This window comes from Acartia tonsa, chromosome 7 (genome assembly GCF_053477335.1).
Source record: "Acartia tonsa isolate MP-2025a chromosome 7, ASM5347733v1, whole genome shotgun sequence".
Taxonomy (NCBI): domain Eukaryota; kingdom Metazoa; phylum Arthropoda; class Copepoda; order Calanoida; family Acartiidae; genus Acartia; species Acartia tonsa.
The window spans coordinates 24484157-24511707 of record NC_137266.1 but is presented as its reverse complement, the minus strand read 5'-3'; the positions used below and the strand labels follow the sequence as shown (position 1 = coordinate 24511707).

Here is a 27551-nt window from a genome sequence, read left to right as displayed (position 1 = left end):
AGAACATAAGATGCACTATATAGTTTAAAGCAAAACTAAACTGCATCCACCCTCCATCAACCCCTATCAATCCCCCACCCCAATTATGGTTGTATGAAGAAACGAAATAAGGGGTTGTATGATGGTCTTATATATATGAAGAGAAGGTCAAATCATGAAGGGGAGAGTATTCCTTAAGAGACTCTCCTTGGTTTTTTTTTATATCTATGTTTACTTATGAATTTAAAAAAATATAAATTATATTGTGTTTTTTAATAGACAATTTTATATTCAGTATGCTTTATTTGTCTTAAAGAATTACAAATTTAGAATTATTTGAATGATATTTTCTCTTATCTTACTGTAATAATACTTCATTTCGTATCAAATATTGAAGGCCTATTTTAAAATACTGCTCTAAAATGGGCATCATAATTTTATATTTAAAAAAAAATATTGCTGTCCTCTAGAATCAAGCTATATGCTTGTAAACTAAATAAAGTTTTCTATACAATTAGCTAATAATAATATCAGTGATCTAAAGGGATAAGACAATGGCCGAAAAATTGATGTACATCCCAATGATGATATCCAAAATTACCCCTAATGTAGATTAAAAATAGTGGTTGAAAAACTCAACTTAATTAACCAACTTATCAATACATAAAAGTTATTATGCCATTGAATAAAAAAACTTTGGGAACTAGTGTATTAAACAACCTATTGTCCCCTCTCTCTCTCTCTGAAATAATATACACTATAAGAATATAAAAATCAGAGAGTTTCTCTTTAAAATGGGTGGAAGATGAGAGATATATACAATATAGTGAAGTATAGTAGGGGGGGGGGGGGGGCTGCATTTTTAAAAGCATAGAATCTCTACGATTAGTGACTAGTTTTGTCCTTATTCCAAATATTAGTTTTGTTTTTCTTACTTCAATAAAAAAAACTCTACAGACTTGAGTAGTAATAGTTTTAAGTCTTTGTATCTTTGGATGGTTTTAGGCTATTTTACTTCCACCTCCTTTTCCTCTATTTAAAGAATCCATGAATAACCATTACCTCGTAAGGGCGAGATTCTCCTTCGATTTAAGTGATCATCTAGAGAATTCAGAGCGTCATCCATGTGTAATTGGATGCGATAACACCCAAGGATATAATGTTTAGTAACATCCATCAGACAACCAACCTTTGATTGCACGACCTTTGTCTGAGAAGTCCTAACCTTGAATTGTATTGAGTTGCGCCTGTTTATTGGCCAAGGCATTCCCCCTTTTCTTACTATTTATGTCGCGCGCCTGACATAGCAGCAGTAGGATCCAATTTTAACGTCTTTAGTTATGACGCGGTGTCGGGCCGAGATTCGAACCTATCACCTCCCCAGCGACGTGTTGAGATACGTTCGCGGGTTTAATCCAAGGAAAAAGTAGTAAAATGTTCGTCTGTCTGTCGTCTGAGTTATATCTAACCACTGAACCGATAGGGTTACGTTTGGGTATAGTCCCTTTCGTAACATGGGGCGATTCTTCGTATTTTTCACAGTAGCTTATCAGCACTGAAACCCCCGTTTTTTATGGTGATAAGGGGCTTATTTCCAAAGATGAGTTTGAGGGTGGGGGGTGGGTAGAGCTTAACCAAACACTTTTAGGGAAAATACCAAGATCCAATGAAAAGGGAATGCTATTCTGACAAACAATTCTTAAGGAAAATTTTCCCACAACCCCATTCCCCTTTTCCTCCCCTTCTTACCCACTACCTTTCAGTTATATGAAAAAAAGCAAGATATACCCCCAGCTAATTTCCACAGGTTTCGTGATTTTTTTTTGTAGAATTGATTGTTACAATAGCTAGGCCTGGCCAAGATCATCTACCATAATTGTTATCATTTAACTTTTTAAATTTCAAATCTAATATGTTGTCGCTTATCACCTATTCTACATCTCAGTCCAAAGATGAATATGTCTGTTTATTAATGTTATTCTTGCGACAACTGCATGTTAATAAAGGCAAATCGTATAAATTTCTTAGGGTAGCATAGGAGTTAGGATCCCCTTAGTCTTACAAAATTCCCTTTTAATGCTAAGGAAATCCCAACCCCTAGGCTAGTCTAGTGAAATTTATAGAATTCGGCCCAATATGATTATACAAAGTTAATTTTAAGAATATAATGTACTTTTAGATTATTAACGTCCTTGTTGAAATAAGAACTATAAAAAAGAAGCTTAATTATATGAATAGAAAAGCTTATATTGCATTGCTAAATCCTTTAAACAAAACATATAAATTTCAAGGCTTAAGTCAGCATTTTTATTAAATGTTTTTTAAGTTCAGGAAATTATAAAACTCTATATAGAAACACAATTGACTTGTATTTTCTAATTATATTTGTAAAATAATTCTTTCCCTACTTAATTCATAAATCGTCAGTTCCAGTTAAGTTATTAGAAAAATAAAATTTTGCATTTTGAATCTTTTATAATAGAATAAAACAAGGATGACAACATCCATAAAAGCGAAGCTCTGAAACGATATGACAAACGAACATTAACTTTTGTTGAGTGTCAGAACTGAATATACAAAATATGAAAATAAAAGGTTTGACAAAATTATTCGTAAATTTGTTGCAAAACTTCTTAAATACAGAATTCTGTTTAAGGACATACTGACATTTTTAATACTTGATTATAGAGATGCTTCGCTCATAATATTGTAACTTATAGTAATAGGAATCAGTAATCAAAAAATCAGATCAATCGGATGATTTTATCACATAAAAAATTGTTATTAAACAAGGATGACAACATCCATAAAAGCGAAGCACTGAAACGGTAGGACAAACGGACATTAACACTTGTATAGTATCTGAACTGAAAAATCGGAACATAAATGTATAAATGTCGAATCAAAATTGTAGGTAAATTTGTTGAAAAACTGCTTAAAAACAGGATAATGTTTATGGACATACTTACATTTTTGGACTTGATTATAGAGTTGCTTCGCTTATAATATTGTTCTTTGTTGTCCCAGGAATCAATATACCAAAAATCATATCAAACGGATAATTAAAACACTTGTAAATTTGTTGTTAAAAAAGTAGAAAAATCAACATGTTTAAAATGAACGCACGGACATTCTGGTAATGATTATAGAGTTGCTACGCTTTCTAAATCGTACCCAACTACTACAGGAATCATCATGCAAAGTTTGAAATCGATAGGACAATTCTAACATGCCTAAATTAACGAATAAAAGCTATCTATCTCGGACGGACGGACGTACGGACGGACGGACGTACGGACGGACGGACGGACGGACCGACCCTAATTATAGAAAAGCTTCGCTTTTAAAAAGTAAAAAAATCAACATGTTTAAAATGGACGTACGGACATTCTGGTAACGATTATAGAGTTGCTACGCTTTCTAAATCGTACCTAACTACTACAGGAATCACCATGCAAAGTTTGAAATCGATAGGACAATTCTAACATGCCTAAATTAACGAATAAAAGCTAACTATCTCGGACGGACGGACGTACGGACCGACCCTAATTATAGAAAAGCTTCGCTTTTAAAAATATTTGCTCAAATTATTACTAGCCGCAGGGACATCCAAGGTTATTTTTGGGGTGTGGGGGTGTGGATGAAGGTTTAAAAGGTTTGTAGGTTGGCAGAAAAGACTGTCGTACAGCTGCACATAAACACTCTAAGCTATATAAAGTAGCTACTCTATTGGAAAAAATATATTTTATATTCTTTGAACTTGAGCATATTTTTATTTGTAAATGCATTTAGTTAGAATTCATGTGAAGGTTGGAAAGGAGGTAGTCTTTTTATTTTTCATTTTTAGCACAGCAGCTACTTAAACACTAAGGTTTGTCCCTCCTTTATATAAAAGTAATAAAAGTATTTGATGATTTTAAAAATACCTACTAAAAATTATATAGAAATGAGATAAATAATCATTATTTGTCATTTAATCATTTTTGTCATATTTTTTTCATTGCAACCCCATTCATACCTAGCTTTTTATCTACTAGCGGCTTTGCCCCGAGCCTCTATGGGATTTGCCCCAAGAGGTTTGATCAAACTAATTTTTCGTGTTTTAGATTTTAAAGAAAAGTAAAAAAAATTTTTTTTAAGGGGGAAGATTTTTTTTGGGGGGGAGGGGGCTAGTCGACCCCACTATTTAAATTTTAGTTTTAAAAAGAAAAAAAAAATGGGGGGGTGGGGTATTTTACAATTGGGGGGTTAGGGATGTCCCACCCTCCAAGAATATAGTTATAAACCTTCCCAGGACCTATGAGAAGCTACCCTGTAAAGGAGAACCCAATCGGTTTAGTGGTTAGCGAGATCCTTCGCTACAAACAAACAGACAGACAGACATCGTTTTACTTTGTATAATAGATATACTTTTTCATGGACAAATCCTATTAAATAAAGTAATAACGTAACAAAGTATTTTCTATGTCTGTAGTGAAGGATCTCGTTAAACGATGAACCGATATGGTTCTCCTTTACAATGTCCCGGGATGATAATAGGATATTTTAGTTATATAAATAGGTACCTCTGGTTATGGTTTTAGGCTATTTTTCTACCTTCTAAACCCTTCGAATATAAAGCCCCTAAATGCTAAGGACACAGTCGATAGCATTGTTATATAGGATGATCTTTAAAGGAAGATAAAGTTAAATGCATCCCTAAACAAAATTATCCATTCTGATGTTGAAAAGTATGGACACAATTAGTCAGGAACCAACCAATCCTTATAATAAAGTAACAGGATGTCTGTTTGTCTGTACCGAAGGATCTTACCAACTGCTGAACCGATCGGGTTCTCCTTTGCAGGGTAGCTTCTTAAGAGAAAAACAAAAACTCAAACATTAAAATAATATTCTCGCTTTTCGTAGAGACTTGAACGCAACATAGACAAATATTTCTCAAATTAGATATTTGACATAAAAAACAAACATTTAAAGTGCCACTTGAGGCCTCTAGGGGGTTTAGCCGCTAGTTTTCCATAAAAGTGCCCAACATTTTTGAGCCAATGTCCCCTCCCACGTTAATTATATCTATAATACAAAGTAGAACGATGTCCGTCTTCTGTTTGTTTGTTTGTAGCGAAGGATCTCGCTAATCGCTGAACCGATCGGGTTCTCCTTTACAAGGTAGCTTCTCATAGGTCCCGGGAAGGTTTGTAACTATTTTCTTGAAGGGTGGGACATCCCTAACCCCCCAATTGTAAAATACCCCACCCCCCCATTTTTTTTTTCTTTTTAAAACTAAAATTTAAATAGTGGGGTCGACTAGCCCCCTCCCCCCCCCAAAAAATCTTCCCCCTTAAAAAAATTTTTTTTTACTTTTCTTTAAAATCTAAAACACGAATAATTAGTTTGATCAAACCTCTTGGGGCGACCCCCTCAAAAAATGAAAAAAACCTAAATTTTGTTTTCTTTTTAAAACTAAAATTAAAATAGTGGGGTCGACAAAAAATTTTCTTTTAATTCTAAAATACGAAAAATTGGTTTGATGAAACCTATTGGGGCAAAGCCCCTAAAGACTATGGGCGAAGCCGCTAGTGTCTTACAATGTGATGCTTTTTAAAATTTTGTACTTTTAAAGATATTTACCAAATAACGGGGACAATGACTAAATAAGTAGTAATAATAAGATTTTAAGTAGAGTATAAAAAACAATAAATAGACTATTTTTTTACTTTTGAATAAGTTATATTAATTTCTATTTAAAAAGAAGAAAAAAACTATTTTGAATATTACACCAAATTTTTAGTAAATTACTAATTAATCTTTTTTTTCTTAATAATTTAAGAAACATTCAAAAAAAACCTTTTATTTTATATTTTCTAATTTTGATTTTTTTTGGATAAAATTTGTTCGTCTTGTTGACAATGTTTTCAAAGTTTCAATAAAAAGCTGAGCGGAGAAAATTGAATTGTGAAGGACAATATCAGAGGAAGGGACAAAGTGTTTGAAAAAAAAAATTATAATGAGAGTTGAATGAGTATATTTTTGTGTTTAAGAGTTGGAAGGAGTATTCCCCATAGTTCAATGCCTCTATCTTTTTAAAAATTAGAGGTGAATTCTTTAAAAATATTTGCCTCACTAAAATCAGTTTGCCCCACTAAAATCAGTTAGGCTTGCTAAAAACTTTGAGGGGATAATTTTGCCTCACTAACATTTTAGTGAGGCAAAAGTTTTTTTTAGAATTCACCAATTATACCCAAACTCTCCTATCAAAGTTTTAATTACCCCTCTTTAACCCGCCCCTCCATCGATTAAAAGATTGGACTTTTTGTTTGTTTGCTTAATAATTCTTTAATTAATATTCGATAACAAACAACTATGGTTTGCGCTCTTTGACAGTTTATCGGCAGATCAGACGGCCTTTCTCCTTCATAGTAAAGTCAAAATATTCATACTCATTTTGAGTTATCAAAAAGAATTTTTTTTTCATAAAATATTTTATTCATTCTTTTTTCCTATTAACTGTCCTTAATCACTGGACAAAGCTAAACATGTTATTGACACAGTTCATCCTAACACGAAATAAATTTATTTTATATTTTATTTTTGGAAAATATATTTGGTAAATATTTCAAAAATATATATTTAGGAGCAGTTTGAACTTGACAAAGCGTTTGATAGCTATTTGACTAAAAACTAATTGGGTGATTTTTTTCCGCAATATTCCGTAATGGCGTGTGCTTTAAGACTTTAAAATAGAAGTAGAACTTTAAAATTGGCATGGCAGTTGCTTTAATGGAGTAAAACGTCTTATAACACACACCTTTACGGAATATTGCGGAAAAAATCCCCCGTTATTAGATTTTTAGATTGAACAAGGACAATAATATCCACACGTAACAAAAAAAGGTGACAGGTAATAACATACAGACAGAAAGCATCATATTTGGTAGTTGTTGTCTGTAATTCAATGGACATGCCATTTTCGTTGGGTACCTTATAATTTAATCAAAAGCATTTAATGTCTGTTTTTGAATGATGAGCTGATAAAATAAAATAAAATATGATAAAAATAAGAACGTTTTTACGTTAAAACGGACGTCTTAAAATTGAGAAAAGTGCAAGGAGGATAGTCAGAAAAAAACATTCCTTACTGAAGTACAAACAAACACAGTTTCATGTAGAATAGCTTTGCTACTAAAATATATAGTAATGAGATTTGTTTTCAAATATCATGTAATTAGTTTGATATTAACTTATTATCAAACCGGCAACTTTTAAATTAGTTGTTGCTACTTAGAACCTACCTATAGATGCCCTACCTATGATAAATGAAAAATTAAAAAGAGGTGATAAAATGATCAAACATCAATAAATATAATTCATTAGAATTTGTAGGTCGCTTTAATGGAACCGACTTAGTCTGTGCAAAGTTGAAATGCACCTGTTTAAAGGTCAAGATATTTCCAATATTAGGGGAAGTGCAAGAATAGTTATTTCTCGTATTGTTTTATAAACGGCTTTCCGCGGATATAGAATTGTACATTTCTATATTCGTAGAAAACTGGATATGATACGATGCTAGACATAGTTTTTTCGTATGGATGAGAACCGGTTCCTATCCACCGGATTCGAATGAATACGAGAAATATTAATAGTATATCTTTAATATGACTCGAACCTTACACTGCACTGTCTGGACTACAAAATCTGGCAAAATGTTTTAAATTAAAATTGCTAGTATGTTCTAATTTAATTTGCTATGATACAAATTTCGCTATGTGTACTAGCCCGTCCCGAATTTGAAAAATTTTGGTAAAAATTTTGCCATCAGCCAAAATATGGTTGATTTATGCAAAAAAAAAGACCAATGCAAAATATTTCTTCTGTAATGCAAAAATTGCGACGGTACAAGCAATTTGGAATTTTGAGGCCCCCCTCAGTGAGGTAAAAAATCCATTGCATCAGAACTATGGCTTCATGGTGCTCCTAGGAAAGGTCTAGAGAGTAGAATCAGGGACTTTTGTCCTTTTTAAAATATCTCATTCCTAGCTTTAGAAATGACAAAAAACCCACCATTTTTAGAGTTTATTGAGAATTGTCCAATTTGTAGAAGTTTTTAGATGTTTTTTTTTGTGATTTTCTCAGGCTCGGAACGAGATACTTTGAAACGGACAAAAGTTCCTGATTCTACTCCTCAAGGCCTTTCCTGGGATTACCATGATGCCATAAATTTGATAATTTTTCACCTCCATAAGGGGGGAGGCCTCAAAATTTTATAGTGCTTGTACTGTCGCAATTTTAGCATTACAAAAGAAATATTTTGCATTGGTCATGTTTTTGCATAAATCAACCATATTTTGGTTGGGGACCAAAATCCAAATTTTGGTTGGGGACCAAAATTTTAACACAATTGTTCAAATCCGGGACAGGCTAATGTAGAGTTGAAACTCGTATGCAATTTTGACAATTTTGACTTTGGAAGATTACTTGCTACACCTTCATATATTATAATCGGGGCTGCCCCCATTTTTTGGGTTAATTTCAGGTTTATATCGACACACTAGCATTGAAATTTTATAAAAATCTCTAAAATTGGTATGGTAAAAAAGCCTTTAAAAAGCACTAAAAACAGGTTTTTTTCACATTTGAAAAACTTTGCAGTGCTTGTACCGTCGCAATTTTTGCATTACAGAAGAAATATTTTGTATGGGTCATTTTTTTTGCATAAATCAACCATATTTTGGCTGGGGGCAACAAAATTTTTCAAATCCGGGACAGGCTAATGTGTACGTAGAAAGAGATAAATATTCTGAAAACAAGTGTGAACAAAACAAGGACAATTACGTTGAATAGTAGAGAATTTTCTTGAAAAAGAGGTAAAAGGAAGTTAATATTCTATTTATAATAATGTACAACTAGAGAGGAAATAAAAGAGAGAGAAGTTTTTTTTTAATAACCATATTTAGCTCGCCATATCCCGATTATCACAAATATATGCCAACTACCAAGCAGAGTGTAGCTCTGATCGAATGTGTTTTAAGGGTAAACCGCATAATTTGGTTAGTAATAAAATCGAACAACCCTAATATAAGTTAGACAACAGAACATGCATAAAACAGACAGACGAACACAAATACTTATAGAGCATCTTTTAATTTTCGAGTATTCTTTATATACCAAATAAGTTACTGCCTTAAATTTTTGTGGACAATTGTTCGTGTTCAAATGTAGTATGGTTGGCATATAAATAAAATTAAATTTACTTAATTTAAAATATACTTTCACTTTAAATTTTTAAACTACTATACAAGTAATCTGTTTTTAGTAGCGAAGCTACTCTATAATTCACTTTGTCCGTCCGTCAGTCAGTCAGTCAGTCAGTCCGTCAGTCCGTAACGCTATGGGGGAAATGGGATTTACTCAGCTCCTATAAAAGATAGAATGCTGAAATTTTTTGACAACATTTCCATTATTAAGGAGCACAATTGACTATAAAACATCATTTGCGGTCGGACCGATTTTTAGCAGGTTTTAGGCTATTTTTATATTTTTCACATTTTTCTCCATATCTTCAGTGTTTATGGTCCGATTTTCAAAATTTTTTCAGTTACAGATACCAAAATTAAATTTCCTGTCGTTTAAAGAAACAATCATGAAGGCCAGACTGCCTTTTTAGCAGGTTTTAGGCTATTTTCATATTTTCACATTTTTCTCCATATCTTCAGTGTAAGGTCCGATTTTCAAAATTTTTTCAGTTATAGATATCAAAATTAAATTTCCTGTCTTTTAAAGAAGACAACCGAGACAGCCAGACTGCCTTTTCAGCAGGTTTTAGGCTGTTTTTTTTATATTTTTAACATTTTTCTCCATATCTTCAGTGTTTATAGTCCGATTTTCAAAATTTTTTCAGTTGTAGATATCAAAATTAAATTTCCCGTCTTTAAAGGAAATAACCATGACGGCCAGACTACCTTTTTGGCAGGTTTTAGGCTATTTATAAATATATTTAACACTCTTTTCCATATCTTCAGTGTATATGGTCCGATTTTCCAAATTTTTAAAGTTTTTAAGGATTTCAAAATTAAATTTTTTGTCGTTTTAAGAAAACAACCATGGCGGCCAGACTGCCTTTTATCAGGTTTTTGGCTATTTTTATATGTTTTACATATTTCCCAAGATCTTTGTTTATTTTGATCCAATTTTCAAACTTTTATGGGATATCAGTATCAAAATAATTTTTCCCATTGTTATGAGCATCTTTAATATAATTTACTTTGACCATCGTCATCATACAAAATAAAACAAGGTTTCATATTTATTTTATCCAATAAATCTATTCTTGATTTTAGTAAAAACCTTTTAAATCTACCTGTACGTATTCCCATTTACGATTTTTTGTGCTTCGCTACTTATGGATGTTGTCATCCTTGTTATTTTATTTTTATGAATATTATAATTTTTCTTGGCCTTTAACGCTATCAAACTCTTGTGTAGTTATTATATCAATAAAAGACCATATATTACATACCACTTGGTACGTAAATAAATTTGACGTCCATTGTCTTATCCCTAAAGATGGCTGAAAATACAGCTATTTTGCAGTGATTTTAAGGGATGAGACAATTGATGGTAAATTAATGTACATCCCCAATAATGATAGTCAAAATCATACCTTCTTTATATTAAAATTTGTTGTTAAAACGTTTGGACTTTTGACCATTTTGATTTAATAAAAGTCCCCAAAGTTATTAATCCAATGAATAAGAAATTGTTTTATAATACTTTGGGGGCTAGTATAATAAACAGTCCAATGTGCCCTCCCTCCCTGTATGTTGGTTACCTGATTAGCTCTACCATAGAAATTTAGCACATAACTGTTGAGTTGATGATCCCAGGGCGCCTAGTCATACACAAACAAATAACCTTACGCATGAATTACAGACGGACAGATCAAATGCGTGGTTTCTCTGAAAGTTCCTACTCGAGCATATAACCCCCCTGCCTTATTTTGAATATATTGAAAATATGAGGGAAATTTTTGTGTTTGATTGTTTTCACTTTTAGTTAGGTTATTTTAGATACAAGGTAGCCCCGCAGTTTTGGGTCACCCCGGCAGAGGCCAAGCAAGATTAAGACCCCAAGAATAAATAAAAATCTTAATTTAAAAAAAAAAAGATCGCAAATCAATAAATCATCATTAAATCTATTGTTCATAGGCTTCTGTACTTTTTGAGCTTTTTAAAAAAAATAGTATAATATCGATTCATTAATTGACAGATTTATTAGAGAAAAGATGAAAGGGCAGAAAAAATGTATAGGTTAATAATATTTTTTTACTATTAATTAGAATTTAATTTTAAATAACCTAATACTTTTTAGTAGCGAAGCTACTCTATAATTCACTTTGTCCGTCCGTCCGTCCGTCCGTAAAGCTATGGGGGAAATGGGATTTACTCAGCTCCTATAAAAGATAGAATGCTGAAATTTGACAACATTGCCATCAATAAAGAGCACAATTAAGTATAAAACATCGATGGCGGTAGGACCTCTTTTTAGCAGGTTTTAGGCTATTTTTGTATTTTTCACATTTTTCTTAATATCTTCTGTGTTTATGGTGCGATTTTCAAAATTTTTTCAGTTATAGATATCTAAATTAAATTTTCAGTCCTTTAAAGAAACCAACTATGACGATCACACTGCCTTTAAGCAGGTTTTAGGCTATTTTTGTACTTTTCACATTTTTCTCCATATCTTTGGTGTTTATGGTCCGTTTTCCAAAATTTTTTTAGTTATAGATATCAAAATTAAATTTCCTGCCCTTTTAAGAAAACAACTATAACGGTCAGACTGTCTTTCAGCAGGTTTTAGGCTATTTTTTTTATTTTTGACATTTTTCTCCATATCTTTAGTGTTTATGGTACGATTTCCAAAATTTTTTCAGTTATACATATCAAAATTAAATTTCCTGTTGTTTAAAGAAAACAACCATGACGGCCAGGCTTCCTTTTTGCAGGTTTTTGGCTATTTTTAAATTTTTCCATATCTTTGATGTATATAGTCCAATTTTTCAAATTTTTTTAAGTTAAGGATTTAAAAATTAAATTTCCTGTCGTTTTAAGAAAACAAGCATGGCGGAGACTGCTTTTTAGCAGGTTTTTGCTATTTTTATATGTTTTACATATTTCTTCATATCTTTGGTGTTTTTGGTCCAAATTTAAAACTTTTTTGGGATATCAGTATCAAAATGATTTTTCCCATTGTTATGAGCATCTTTTATGTTATTTACTTTGATTGTCATCATTATACAAAATAAAACAGGGTTTCGTGTTTATTTTCTCCAATAAATCAATTAATAAAAACACTTTAAATCTACTTGTACGTATTTCCATCTATGATTTTATTTTTTTGTGCTTCGCTACTTATGGATGTTGTCATCCTTGTTTTTATTTCAAGTAAGATTATGTCCACACTGGTTGCCGGAAGGGAAAAGCAGTTTTTTGAAAGGGGCTATCTGAGATTATTACAGATTCTGATATATACATATATAGACTAATGAAAAATGCAAAAAACGAAATCAAAAGCGTTCCGTCTTAAGAGAAAATCCGGGAAAAAGATTTTAGCTATTTTTAACCTAAAATTCACATTGGCAAGCCTGCAAAAAATATAAAGACATTTTAAACATGTCATTGCTCTGCACCTAGAAGTGGTAGAAAAATGCTACGCATACCATTGGAAAGCTCTTAACCTCTAGTTTTCATAAAGGTATATAACTTTTTTTACTATTATTAGTTTTTGAGATATCCTCTGAAGTATACACAAGTTTTGACAATGCAGTTTTTTCTTTAATTTTAAGTTTGATACTTGTTACGCAAACCTTTTTAAAACTTTATTGCTTAGCACCTAGAAGTTATATATATTATTTTATATAGGTATATTTGTATATTTTAGGTACTTTCAATTTAAGCTTTCGAATGTGTATAGTTTTTTGTAAGAACCAAGGAGGAGGAGGGGGGGGGGGGGGTTATACACTAGTAAATGAAATGCAGCATAAAATTTTGCCCTGGTTGTGTTATAGTTATTGACCGGATTCTTTTTGTAAAATCTTTTATATGATTAATAAGATATATAAGTTTTCCGGAATTTAAAGGTTAGGGGGAGATTTGAAATCTGCATCAAATTTTGAGGATTTTTTATAAAATTCGTTTTTTCTATAATTCTTTATCTAAAAGCGGAAATGCAATTTAAGTTAATTAATTTTGGCATCTGTGATTGGTGGATTTAAAAAATCTCTGCTCTGATTGGATTGCGTACATCATTCAACCAATTAGAGCGCAGGTAGTTTAAAATCCACCTATCCTATTGGTCAAAATTAATTAACTTAAAATGCATTTCCGCTTTTAGATAAAGAATTATACAAAAAACGAATTTAATAAAAAATCCTTAAAATTTGATGCAGATTTCAAATCTCCCCTAACATTAAAATTCCAGAAAACTTATATATCTTAATGATTAAATTCACCAGTAAAACTCTAAAAATTGAATTTTGGCACTTTCCTTCTAAGGGGTTAGTGGGGTAAAACAGCCCCCAAAACACTAAAATTAAAAGATATGAGATTATTTTTAAAGACATTAGGTTAAATTTTTTAATGTAAACATTTTTGGACATATTTAATGTCAAGCTAGTTTTTTTAATATAAATTTTTTTGGACATATTTTAGCAATGTAGTCACTAAATATTTCATTTTGGCACTTTCATTATTGGGGCTAGTGGGGTATTTCACCCTCCAAAACACTAAAATTTTAAGTAGAAGCCTTTTTAAAAAGATATCAAGATGATTTTTTTAACTTAAAATTTATTCTCATAATTTAGATATGTAGCCATATGTGGCACTTTCCTTCTTGGGGCTTCCTAAAACATATTAGACTTGTTGTTATTATTATTTTTTTAAAGTTGGTTCTTTGATGTTCTTGGTTATAAGATATGAGATTATTTTTAAAGACATTTAGCTTTTTTTTAATGTAAATATTTTTCACATGATTGAACTGAGGAGTTATTACAGATTTCATTTTGGCACTTTCCTTCTAGAGTCTAGTGGGGTAAAACACCCTTAAAATACAAAAGTTATGAGTTCTGAGCTTATTTTCAATGATATCATTTTGAACTTTCATGAAAACTTATTTCATATCATAGAAAAAAAATAATTTAGTCCTTGAAAGAGGTGCCTAATTGAAAACTATAGTGATTATTTAGTTAAGTTATTTGAAAAAAAAAGTTTTCATTCAAAAAATCAGCCCAATATTTTTAAAAATAATCCCAGAACTTAAAGTTTTAGTAGTTTTGGGGGAAGTTTTACCCCATTAGCCCCTGGAAGGAAAGTGACAAAACTCAATTTCAAAGTTTTACTGGTATATTTAAGCATGTAATTTTACAAAAAAAAATCAGGTTAATAACTATAACAACAAGCCCAAAAACATCAAGGGCAAAATTTTATACTGCATTTCATTTCCTATAAGTGTATAAACTACGCACTCCCTCCCTAGTTCTTACTACAAACTATACACATTTTAAAGACAATTTTTAATTAACTATTCAGTTATAAATCTTTCTAAACCCAATTTAAAAGGAAAAAAGTCTACATCATCATTCCGAAATATATTTCAAGTAAAAAATACTCATTATCAATCGCATCTGGAAAAAAAACAACAAAATAAGTATATGATAAAACATTCTTTAAGGGTAAAACATTTAAACCTAACTTTGATAACAAAAAAATATGATAAAAAGGCCATTTAGGTACTAACAATTCACTAAGAAAAAATATGTATGACTTTACTATAAGATGGTTGTACAAAAAATGAAGGGGAAGCGGTCAAAATAATGTGAATTGAGAGGGGAAGGGGGAAGGTTTGAGTTTTGTGGGGTGTCTATAGTAGCACAGCTGCTCTATAACTGGTGATTTTTAAAAAAAAATTGCAACTGCATTTTTAATAACAAATTTACATTCTGCGATTTAACAAAGGTTCAAGTTTTCTAATATAAAATTTTTCTCTGGCTAATCTTACCCAAGGATTATTGCTTTTAATTTGTTCAAAAGGAATAAATTGTAAATGACTGAAATTATGGCCACTTTCTGAAAAATGTTGGCCATCTGCTGTGATTGCATTAGGTGAAATTGAATTTTTATGCTCAGAAAATCTTTTGACTGCTTTGCGGCCAGTCTGTCCAATATATTGTGGGTGTGTTTTACAGTTTTCATTGTCTTTGGTACATGTTAAACAGTAAATTACATTCTCTGAGTCACAAGTCAAATAAGATAAAATTGGAATAGTTTCATGTGGTACAGATGATACAATATTATTAACAAATTTAGGCGAAAATTTACATAACATATAATTGAAACCACATTGTTTAAACCCTAGTTTATTTCTGGAAGGTCTATTGTCTTTAGGCAATTGTGCTCGAATCAAAAATTCTCTTAAATTTTTTGGCCTAGACCAGCACACCATCGGCGGTTCTGGGAAAACTTTTTTCATTTGGGGATTTTGTATCATAACCTTCCAGAATCGAAATAAAATATTTGAAATATGGGGAAGGCAGGGATCATATTGTAAACTTAAAATTGGCCTGTTTACAACTTTTTTCTCAACTTTTTGAAGTGCTGTTGTTCTGCTGATTAAAGATACACGTTCAAATGCTTTTAATATATAATTAAGTTTATAACCACGAGATAGTAGTTTACATTTCAAAAAATCTAATTGTTGTACAAAATCTACATTTAAACTACATATTCTTTTTAATCTAAGAGCAAGTGAATAAGGGATGTTCTCAGTAATGTGCTTTGGATGTGAAGAAGATAAAAGTAAATAAGAACATTAATTAAGCTAAATTTGAAATTACCCAAAATATATAAATGTACCTATATAAATTAATTATATAACTTCTGAGTGCTAAGCAATATAATTTTAAAAAGGTTTGTGTAACTAGTATCAAACTTAAAATTCATGAAAAAACTGCATTTTTAAAACTTGAGTATACTTTAGAGGATAGCTCAAAAGCTAATAACAGTACAAAAACATTATATACCTTTATGAAAACTAGAGGTTATGAGCTTTCCAATGGTATGCATAGCATTTTTCTATCACTTCTAGGTGCTGAGCAATGACTTGTTTAAAATGTCTTTATATATTTTGCAGGCTGGCCAATGTGAATTTTAGGTTAAAAATAGCTAAAATCTTTTCCCCGGATTTTCTCCCAAGACGGAACGCTTTTGATTTCGTTTTTTGCATTTTTCATTAGTCTATATATGTATAAATCAGAATCTGTAATAATCTTAGATAGCCCCTTTCAAAAAACTGCTTTTCCCTTCCGGCGACCAGTATCAAATAGATGGAACATCTTTTGGTTGTTTCATACCGCTCATTTCGCTGTCTAATTATTAACATAATGCACCATTTCTCTGTAATCGTAATTGAGAATTATAGTTATACCGACTAATATACAAGACCTGAAGAGTAGCGACGCCAAAAAAAGTGGACAAATAACTGATAAATATCTGTTGCAAATTCGTAGAAATTTTTGCAAAACAGCATTGATTTTATTTAACAAAGATATCCAGTTTTATTGGAGTAGCCACTCTATATTACTTACATGGCCGTACGTCTTGCATTTGCAAAGATAAAAGTATGGAAATCTATGTGGGGATAGGAAGTTGGACTAGAAATTTTCGTTATTCTCTAAGTTTTTTAAAGACAGCCCCTTATTCGTAGGCTTAATGACTTTTTAAAAATCTTGATTGGGTTTTACATTCTATTCTTGGCTGTAACAATTTTTTTACTAAAATAATTTTGAGCTAAGGCACTTAATTGTTCTTGTTAGAATTTTTATTAAAATCCTTAGGAAACAAGGCCATGAAGTTATAAACAGATACTAAAGTTTACCAGGGGACAGGTATAGGGCAATAGTTGATAAATAAAAGCCAACCCTTTTGAAGTAGGTTCTTATTCTCCTAACCATTACAGGCCTCACAACCTTTTGATTTAAAAACACTTTTCACAAAGTCCTAATGTGGATGGATAGTAATCAGTTGGTTCTGTAATTTGACCAACACATTCTCCCTTATTCTATTCCTGTTAATCTTCAACACAAATTTTAATTTTGCCAAATACTGAAAAATAATTTCACAGCTATTGTTCTCTCACTCTCTGAAAAGTTAGTGTATTCATTCTTATTGGTTATTCTACTCTATAATTTTTATTGTCGTTAATCACTAATAATTTTGTATAAATTTTTTTTCTTATGTTTAGAGTTGAAATAATGAAAAAGGATTGTCAAAGTTATGCCTAAAAAAAGTAACATAAGACAAAAATGTCATATTGAATGATTTATTGACAAAGATAATATTTTGATTTATTTTCAAAAACATTTTTCCATTGTAAATTTTTTGTAAATTTTATATGAGTCATTCTCACAAAGTTTTAAAATTGTTGTAAGCTTGTTACTGCTGCCCTATTTTGGACATAATTATTCTTTGTTATTTTTACAGCTTATGCATGTTTTTAGTGCATTTTTATACAGCCATACACTTGAGCTGCGTCACTATGGAATAAAAAAGATTGTAAAAGTAAAACAAGTAAGATTTTGTCCAATAGTACCAATGCTTCTGTGTTATCAAATATAGTATTAGTTAGCATAATAAAAATAAATTGATGGACATTCCCCATGATGATAAACAAAATTCACCTTTTTATAGATTAAAATAATTGGGTGTCATGTTAGTTTAAACCAATCAATCAAGATTCAATGAAAGTATCCAAAACATTAAGACCACGAATAAGAGAATACAATTTTGGATACAAGTATAATTTACAGTTGAATGCCCTCAAATGAAAAAAAGGTTAAGGTGGAAGGAATAAACAGCAAATAAAAAGGAGGGCTAAAGCCGACCGACTAAGAACCTACTTGACTTGTAGAGTAGCTGTGCAACCAAAAATGAATACTAGGAATACTAGTATAGGTTGAAGTTAAAAATCTGCACAAAATTTGAGTACATGCAAATTTTTGACAACTTTGTGATAGAAGCAGTATGCAGAGTATAAAAAGTTAGTCAGTTCTATCAAATATTGATCTATACACTTTATGTAAAATAAAATAGTGTTAAATGAACAAGGAAAACTATGTACATATGAACTCTTTTTAAAAGCAAAACAGTGAATAGGACTTAACAGAGAACAGTAAAGAGAACCTAACAGAGAAGTAGAGAGAACCTACCAGAGAGCAGTAGAGAGAACCTAATAGATAGCAGTAGAGAGAACCTAACAGAGAGCAGTAGAGAGAACCTAACAGAAAACAATAGAGAGAACCTAACAGAGAGCAGTAGAGAGAACCTAACAGAGAGCAGTAGAGAGAACCTAACAGAGAGCAGTAGAGAGAACCCCACAGGGATCAGTAGAGAGATCAGTTATGCACAATTGACTTGAACAAAATGCAAGATTTTTTTCTTTATAAGGTTTGTTTTCCTTTTTGCTCTTGAGGATGATTTGAGTTTTGTGGATGCCCTGTGGTGGACCAGGCAGTAACACTTTTATTCGCCTAAGCAACATATATTACAACATTTAGATAAACAGAGACAATTACATCCTAAATCAGATTAGCAATTACACGCTCTCATAATTTAAAGAAAATATAAGTATATATGTAATGAAATAAAACAATAATTTATTTAAGATTCAAAAGACAGATCATTTTGGAATTTAATGAGTATTTAAGTAAATAACTGAAAATGTCCTTTTGTTAATGCTTTTGTCAAAGTAATTTTTTAACAAAATAAAACTTAAGAACCTCTTCTTGAAAATATCAAAATATTGGATTTATCTAATTATAAATTAAAGGCGCTATTTAGAAAATTAGTTTAAGGTTAAAAAAACCATAAAATCTATTGAATTCCATGTTAAAAATATCATAACTTGAAAAAATAATAAATCCTAATATTTAAAAAAAATTAATTAAAATCTTATCAAAAGAAATTAAATCAAAAAAATAATATTATTAATTATAAGCTTTAATCCTGGTTAAAATGTATATAAAAAAGAAAAGAAAATTACTGTAAAAAAGCAAAGGTATCAGTATTCTATTTGAATGTTATTGTTTTGTTTTTTACTTGAGCAAATAATCATTTTCCAAACAAATAGAAACCTATTTGGAAGATTTCTCATTATTAGAAAGTGGACCTAAATTAATACCCTCTTCTTTTAAACTGGATTTTATGAAAATGGAAATACTTAATATCATAAAATTTTGTGCTAATAAAATGTCTTCTTCTCATGTTCCTCAATTTTATGACGTCACAAAGCACATGTTTTCAGACACTTTGTAAAGCTCTCCAAAGGTTATAGGTAGTAAAGCCAAGACTAAGTCAATTTCTTTGTCTAAGTGTGCTCCAGATTTGATGGGCCACTCCTTACCCAACCTAACCTAACCTAACCTCATCCAACTGAAACAGAAAAAAAGGTATCAACTGTTAGTAGGAGGGGGTATGTGTGCTTTTCACTACCGGTTCAATGATATTTGACACCTATTTATATTCTGTAACAGTTTGGAACAACTTTGCAAACAATTAGAAATTTTAATACATACATTCTTGCTTTTAAAAGAAAGGACATTTTTCAAATTAAAAATTTTTTTTTTTAAATCAGCAAAATAAAATATAATATATGGATCGATGATGCTTTTCAAAAAGTTAATTTTCTTGTTTTGATTTACAAAAAAAACTGTTCATTTGCTAAAAGTTTCTAAAATGCTGAAATATCTTTTAATTTACACAAAAAAAACACAGATATCAAGAGAATATCGAGCATTTGAAGAAAGAAATTCAACAGGATTTATTTTAAAAACATTGTTGAAATTTATGTAAAAATGATCAACATAAAAGTAAAGTGACTTATTCTTTTTTACAAACGTTCTATAATTGTAAAATAGTAGAAGTCTTTTCCAACAAACAAATTTCATTAGTATTCTTGAGAAGAGAAAAAAGCTAAGTTTGTCTATAGATTAACTTATCTCAAGTTACAAGTTTTAAATTAGGTTGCTTTCTTTTTAAAAGCGAAGCTTTTCTATAATTAGGGTCGGTCCGTCCGTACGTCCGTCCGTCCGTAACGGATAGCTTTTTTCGTTGATTTAGACATGTTAGAATTGTCCTATCGATTTAAAATTTTGCATGGTGATTCCTGTAATAGTTAGGTACGAGTTACAAAGCGTAGCAACTCTATAATCATTACCAGAATGTCCGTACGTCCATTTTCAACATGTTGATTTTTTTTACATTTTTAACAACAAATTTGTATGTGACCTAATTATCCGATTGGTCTGATTTTCGGTATACTGATTCCTGGGACAACAACGTACAATATTATAAGCGAAGCAACTCTATAATCAAGTCCTAAAAATGTAAGTATGTCCATAATCATTATCCTGTATCAAGCAGTTTTTCAAAAAATTTACTTACAATTTTCCTTTGACTCTTATACATTCGCATTCTGATTATTCAGTTCTGACATTATACAAGTGTTAATGTCCGTTTGTCCTACCGTTTCAGAGCTTCGCTTTTATGGATGTTGTCATCCTTGTTTTGTTGTAAACAAGCACATTTTGCACACATTTACAAAGATTTAGTTAGATAGTACGCATTTTTTTCTTCATATTTATGTGTATATTAAGATCTCCATAATGGCTCTTTTTTTGCATGTAAACTTAAGGAAGTTGACTGATGAATGGATTTCAACTATTTTTGACACATCATTTTGTTAATTGCAAATATTTCTGAATAATAATTAACTCATTGTTTTTTATTCATAACATAATTAAAATGCATATGCTGCACTGCTTAATTTAAGAATAAATATGATATTTTAAAACAAGCAAGAAAACATCCATAAAATTAAAACTTGATTAATCAGAAATATAGGTGAAAAATAACAAATACGACCTTCGAGCAATGATTATTCAAATGGCACGTATTCTAAGTGTTAGAGAATTAGCAATAGATTATAGCATGCCAAGTTTTACGGACAAATGGACATAAGAATGGACGGACGGCCGTACATACTTTAATTATAGAAAACTTTTGCTTTCAAAAATCATGTTCTAAATGTTGAAATATATTTTCCTTGGTCCTTTGACCCCTAGAATATCAATCTCGTACTGTATCTCCGCCAGGGTGGTCATGTGACCACAACAACACAGTTCTGAAACAGAGAAACACATGTAGAATGCGTAGAAACTGTAGTGTTAAGTATCTGTCTGAACGGACACTAAACGGTCAACTGAAACAGTCTAAAATGTATTTTAATAATAAGTGACGGACGGACGGATTTCATGTGACCACAACATTAAAAACTAAAAAGTGGTCATTACAACATTGTCGGTCATTTTAATGGTCAAATTTGTCAGTGGCGTGCACAGGTTTTTTCCCCTAATTTTTTTACACCCAAGATATTCATTCCTTGTGGTGTAAAAACCAAAATGTTAAGGTTGTCAACATACTCAAAAGTAAAATCAGACGACTTTGAATTAATAAATTGACACGCAAAGAGCCACGTTATTTGTTTTAAGTCCCCGTAACTTTAAAGGGATTATAACTTTACTTTGACACCCCTCTTGGCTATTTTACCAAGTTGCATCAGAGGGTTTCGCATAAATTAAGTATAGATTGTACTAATTTTTATTTGAAAAGCTTTGCTATATGCTGAATAACTTTTTTTTTGCAAATATTGTTTTTAATTATCTTAAATTACACAATTTTCCTTAACAATTAGAGTTAATGAAAACAAATATAAGTTTGTAGGGCTAGACTATAATTAACCCTATTCTCAAACAAATGCCAAATCAGAGTCCAATTTTGTACAGCATATATTCTGTACTAATGGGGGTTTCTCAAATTTTTAAATAATATTTTAAAAGGTTGATTTAAGGAAGATTTTACCAACCCAATATTAGATCAACTTTTAGAATAATCATTTAATTAAGCGGTTATTTTTCCTTGTACATTTTAAACTTAAGTACATTCTCGGTATATTGGGACTCTGTAATCCTATTTTCTTTCCCCAGAAGTATTTTTTTGTGCTAGTATTTGCACTATTTATCTACTGTACACATGCAGATGTGTAGTTTACTATATATATATTACAGGTTCCACTGATTTTGGCTTAATGGAGAAAAGAAACCAGCCTTATAATACTGTAAAGGTTCAAACAAGTAATGTTATAATTCTCAATGCAGAGTATTTTTTTTTAATTTTAAAGCCCATAAAGTAACTTTACAAAGTGTCTCAAAACCAGCCATGTGACTTCGTAAAAATGAGGGATTATGCATATTTTTTTAGGGGTTTTCTTTTTCACTTTTCCTGTCATCTCCCTCATTTTTATGACGTAATGTGTCTGATTTTTGAGACACTTTGTAAAGTTCTCCCTTAAATAATCTTTCAGATTACGAAACATATTTTTATGTCAACTTTGAATATATGAAGTGGTCCGGTTTCTGTACTATAATAAGTTAAATTTCGTGGATTCTTTACAATATACTATAAAGGTTACATACATATATACACATTGGTACCTAAAGTAGTACATATATATAGTATACAATAAATAAGGTTTTTTTGAGGTTACAAACAAAGCATTTACCTAACCTATCCCAATAAAGGTTGTAGTATCTACAGTTTAAAAAATGTAGGGTATTCTCTCCATTGCTTCACTATTTATAGATAAAAGCTTCGTTGCTTTCTATAATATATGCTTTAGATCATGGGAAAGTTCTAACACTTTCAACCTATATTATTTGATTTTACAAATTTAACAGGATACGGAAAGTGTCATGTGTGACGTCATGAAAATACGTCCAAAAGAGATGGATTAGAGGAGAATTGGGAAAGTATCCCCTAAAAAAGAGATGGATTTAGACGTATTTTTATGGCGGCAAACATGACACTTTTCTTATCTACAAATTTAACCCTTAAACCTATGTATATTATATGATTTTTTTTATATTTTTTCTCATACTTGTGTTTGTAGGAAAAAAACAATAAATTTGTTGAAGGTGTGCATAATAACACAATTGTATATATTATTATATTCTTACTCCTTATATACAGGGTACATATAAGAATGATTTACCTAATTTGACCCATTTTTAATACTGAATAAATACTAGCGGCTGCGCCCCTAGAGGCTTCTAGGAACACACTAAGGGAATAGTTAGCAAACTTCCCTAAGAGGGTTCACTGTAAAGGAAAGATATATCTTATCAGCGGTTAGCGAGATCCTTGGCTACAGACAATAAAAGCTTATCACTGTGTATAATAGGATGATATGTATAATGTTTTTATTTTATTTTTAAACCTAAGAATTGAAATTAGCATACACTTTAATGATTCACATAAAATTTTTGCATTTTTTTCCGCATTTGATATTAAAGATATAAAGTAAAATAATAAAAGCTATGTTAAAACTTAGATGTAGATTAACGTAATGTAAGTACCAAAAGTTTTTAAAAATATGATCTCAAATATAATGACCCAAAAACATTTTTTTGGTTAAATTTTAATTTTTTTTAACCAAAAATTTCCAAATTTTTCAACCAATAATTTAATTATACAGAATTGTTTTTAGTTTTTCATTAGGATGTAAATTTATCTATTCCTAATTGGCTTATACATTAAGATCCCTCATTTATTGAAGAAACAAAATCTTTACAAATGGTAAAATTTCATCAACGCACCCTGTATATAAATCACTATAATATGTAAAATATGTACAAGCCTTTGTTATGCAGCTACTTCTCTATTGCATTTTAGGGCATATTTATTATATAAACAAGTACAATATTGTCCAGAAGTATTGCAACACCAACGTTTTTATAATTTTTAGTCTTTAAAGAAATCTCGAAAATTAGAGAGAAATTGTGATATAATTAATAGGATTAATTGAGAAAGTTAGGTTATTGTATAAAGTTACTCTATTTTACGTACTTTAACGTACTGACGTAAAAAAATACGGACGGATGGAATTATGCATATGTACATTATGTACATATGTATTAATTATTGGAGTACAAAAAAACTTTGATGTTAAAGGCCCGTAAAAATTTCGAGTATCCAATGTTATTCTTTAGTCAAAGTGTCTTTAAATTCTTACATTTTTATTTGTCTTAACTAAGTAGTTTTAATTAATGGATTTTTATTCGCCATCCCCTCTCCTCCTACTTGATGAACGAACTGACCACTATAATATGTCCATGTTTGCAACCTAATTTGACAACAGTTTTCCCCCTGTCATAATATCCAATATTCAAATAATACAGAAAAAATATACAGACTATAAGAAACCATCAAGCTTTTAATTGCACGACCAGTACTTGGATATTCTAGTTGTAAGATAATATGTATAGCCTGTTTATGGGCCAGGAACTTCCTCTTACCTGAAGAGCTACAATCACTACTGCTCCTGTCACTGCTCTGAGATCTTGTTCGAGATTTTGTTGTTCCTCCCATCAACATGAATTTGGCTCCCAAAAGGTTTGCTTGCAGCTTCCCAACCAAGGATTCTCCTTCCCTGAATGGTAAAAAAGGTTTGCTTGCAGCTGTTAGTTATTGAATTAATTAGCTTTCCAAAAAGTTTGCTTGCAGCTTTCCAACCAAGGATTCTCCTTCCCTGAATAGTAAAAGAGGTTTACTTGCAGATGTCAGTAATTAAATTAATTAGCTTTCCAAAAGGTTTGCTTGCAGCTTAAAAACTAAGCATTCTCCTTCCATTAACATTGAAAAAGGTTTACTTGCAGCTCTCAGACGATTATTTACGTTACAATTGCTTGAAATTTGCTTTTAGCTTTCTAACAAGTGAATAGATATAGATGGTTGGCTTGACTTGACCAATTAATTAACACTTTCAATTTTGGTTCTAAAGGGTCCTTATTTTTCCCAATGAATCAAAATGGATTTAATAATATATTTGTATAATAATACTAATGCACATAATTATGCGTGTTTAATCTTTTGTTCAGCACAAAAACCCCACTTTATTTCTTATATATGAAAGGTTAATTTTTCATTTGTTTAGGCAGTCTTGTATGGTTAAGACACCTTTGGTATAGGCCCCACAAGGGTTAGTTCTAGAAACGTCCGTCCTTATTTTCAAATTATTAAAAAAGGTGGGGGGGGGGGGGGGGGGGGAATTGTCAGTTTTATTGCAGTATGCAGAAAAGCACCAATTTTACTTAATTTTAACAATGCTTGAAATAGACCAGTAAGTAGAATATAAGAAGAATAAAATTTGACAGAACACGTTGATGGTGCAGTAAAACTCGGGGATACAGGGATAGAACAATGGATGCTGAAATATGCCTTTGGTAACTTATTAAAGGGGATAATTTAGGAACTTTTTTGTCCTTTTCTCATCCAACTTGGGTCAAATCTTCTAAAACTAAAATTTTACAAGTAAATGAAAAAATAAAGGATTCAATAATAGTTTCAAATGAAAGTAGACAAAATACGTTTATTCAATATTTATTAATTGATTCTTTTGGTTAGGCTTTCGGTAGGGGGAGGGGAGGGGGAAGAATTTCACGTTTTAGTCAACTCGATTAGAGCTGGACAGCCGCGTGCCAGCCACCTGTAAGCCTCAAGGTAATCATCTATTTACAATTTTAAAAATCAGCCAGAAGTTTAAACCTGAACTATTTATGGCATCCAACTTTTAAAAAAAAATGTAAGCATCCGAACAGGTTTTATTTTAGGCTCTGTCGCTGCCAACGCGCAGCTGTCGAGCCCTGCAAATCATCCATTTACCCAAAAGCGTTCCCATTATTGAATATAGTTGGTCAATTAAATAATGAAAGTGTTTTCAGGGATTAAGGAAGACAATAATTGATGATACATTTTTAGGTGTAAATTCTAGATTTTTTAACATATATCTATGGGGGTGGGGGGAAGAAAAGGGATGTAGAATAATCTAAGCGACATTATTCTCTTTCCCTGTGGATTGTTGAATTGGAATGTGTTCCATTTTAAAAATGCAAAAAAGGTGGAAGATCTCTGAGGTTATTCATTGACATGGACAAGTTTTGTCAACAAAAAAACACTTTAAAGTTTTAAGTTAACTATATAGAATTTTGGACTGTTAAAATGTCTGGCATGTTCGATTGCGGTTTTCATCGACAGTATTACCATGATTAAGATTCATTAAGCAATATAACAAGTTTAATTGATACAGGCTTATGTTGACATAATGCTAGCACAAATAGTTGACATAGTTGCTGTACTTTTTTCAATCAATCTTATGATTTCTTTCTTGGTAGATTAAATTGTATTTCAAATTAAGACTGTAGTTAAAATGTCAACAAAGTTACTTTAATTCAGACATCTAAATGGATTCAACAATGGTCAATAAATTACAATTAATGGTTGAAATGTCTGGACACTCAACCTAATAAACCAATCAATCCAAATTCAATAAAAATGCCCAAAGTTGTTAAGCAAAGGAATAATAAAACCTTATCATGAAACTTTGGGGACTAGTGTAAAAAAAAGACACATGTGTCAACTCCCTCCCTGTTTTAATTCGTTAATATAACCACAATCATAACCACAATCATCATTTGTTATATGGTCAGCCTTGACAACTTTCTTTAAATTCCATATAATCGACATAAACCATTGCAATTGTCAGTAAAAACATTTGAATACCTTTCACAATCCTAAGAATTGAGAAAAGAATATAAGATGCATTTTTCCCTTTCACAAAAAAAAACACATTTTGATACTTAAAACTTGAGTGAGACAGTTTGAAAACAAATTTTGGATCAAGAACAAACTATGAATGATTTAAGTTGACAATTAGGCAGGAATCTAAAGGGGTAAGACAATTGCCGATAAATTGATATACATCCCCAATAATGATACATAAAATTACCCCTTCTGTAGTTAAAATTAGTGATTCTAAAGTCTGAATACCAAACCTAATGAATCAACCAATCAAAATTCACTTAAATCCCCAAAGTCTCCGCAAATAATACTTTATAAAAGCTTATAATATTTCAGTGAGACAGATAAAAAAAAAAAAAACTATTCTGTTTCTGTTCTTGTTAAATATCATTTTAAAAAAACAAGAGAAATCTTTTGACAAACAAGATCCATTATGTAAGAAGGAAGCATAGAAATTCATATTATATTTCCAAATAGCGGCTACGTCCCTAGAGGCCTCTAAAGGGAAACTTGAAAGAGGGAGGAGAGAGAGGGGATTCTTTAATTTTAATTTTAGTAAAATTTTTTTTTTATAGTGGGTAATTTTTTCAGGAGCGATTCCTGTCATAGGGTGAAGGTACCTTCCCCCTTAATAGATATCTTTCCAATACCAATCCGAGTATATGAGAAGCTTCACTGTAAAGGAAAACTTTATTGATTTAGCCGAAAGTGAGATTCTTCGGAACACACTGACAAACAAACATCCTACTACTTTTATATAAAGCATAAAAATTAAATAATCTTTTTTACAGTTTTTGTTACTAAATCAATTAATATGACATTTTTCATAAACAGTTT

The 27551-nt window shown here is 30.9% G+C and overlaps 1 protein-coding gene across 1 annotated transcript in view; it reads right to left on the bottom strand.

Moving 5' to 3' along the window:
* LOC145325123 (tubby-related protein 3-like) overlaps positions 1-27551 on the bottom strand; it is a 50063-nt gene that overhangs the window by 13698 nt on the left and 8814 nt on the right. Inside the window, exons 5-8 of the mRNA XM_080167975.1 lie at positions 24434-24567; positions 21128-21204; positions 18483-18555; positions 10805-10866 (exon numbers count right to left, since the gene is read on the bottom strand). Of these exons, the coding sequence (XP_080024101.1) occupies positions 10805-10866; positions 18483-18555; positions 21128-21204; positions 24434-24567 (346 nt within the window). The remainder of the gene's footprint in view (positions 1-10804; positions 10867-18482; positions 18556-21127; positions 21205-24433; positions 24568-27551) is intronic.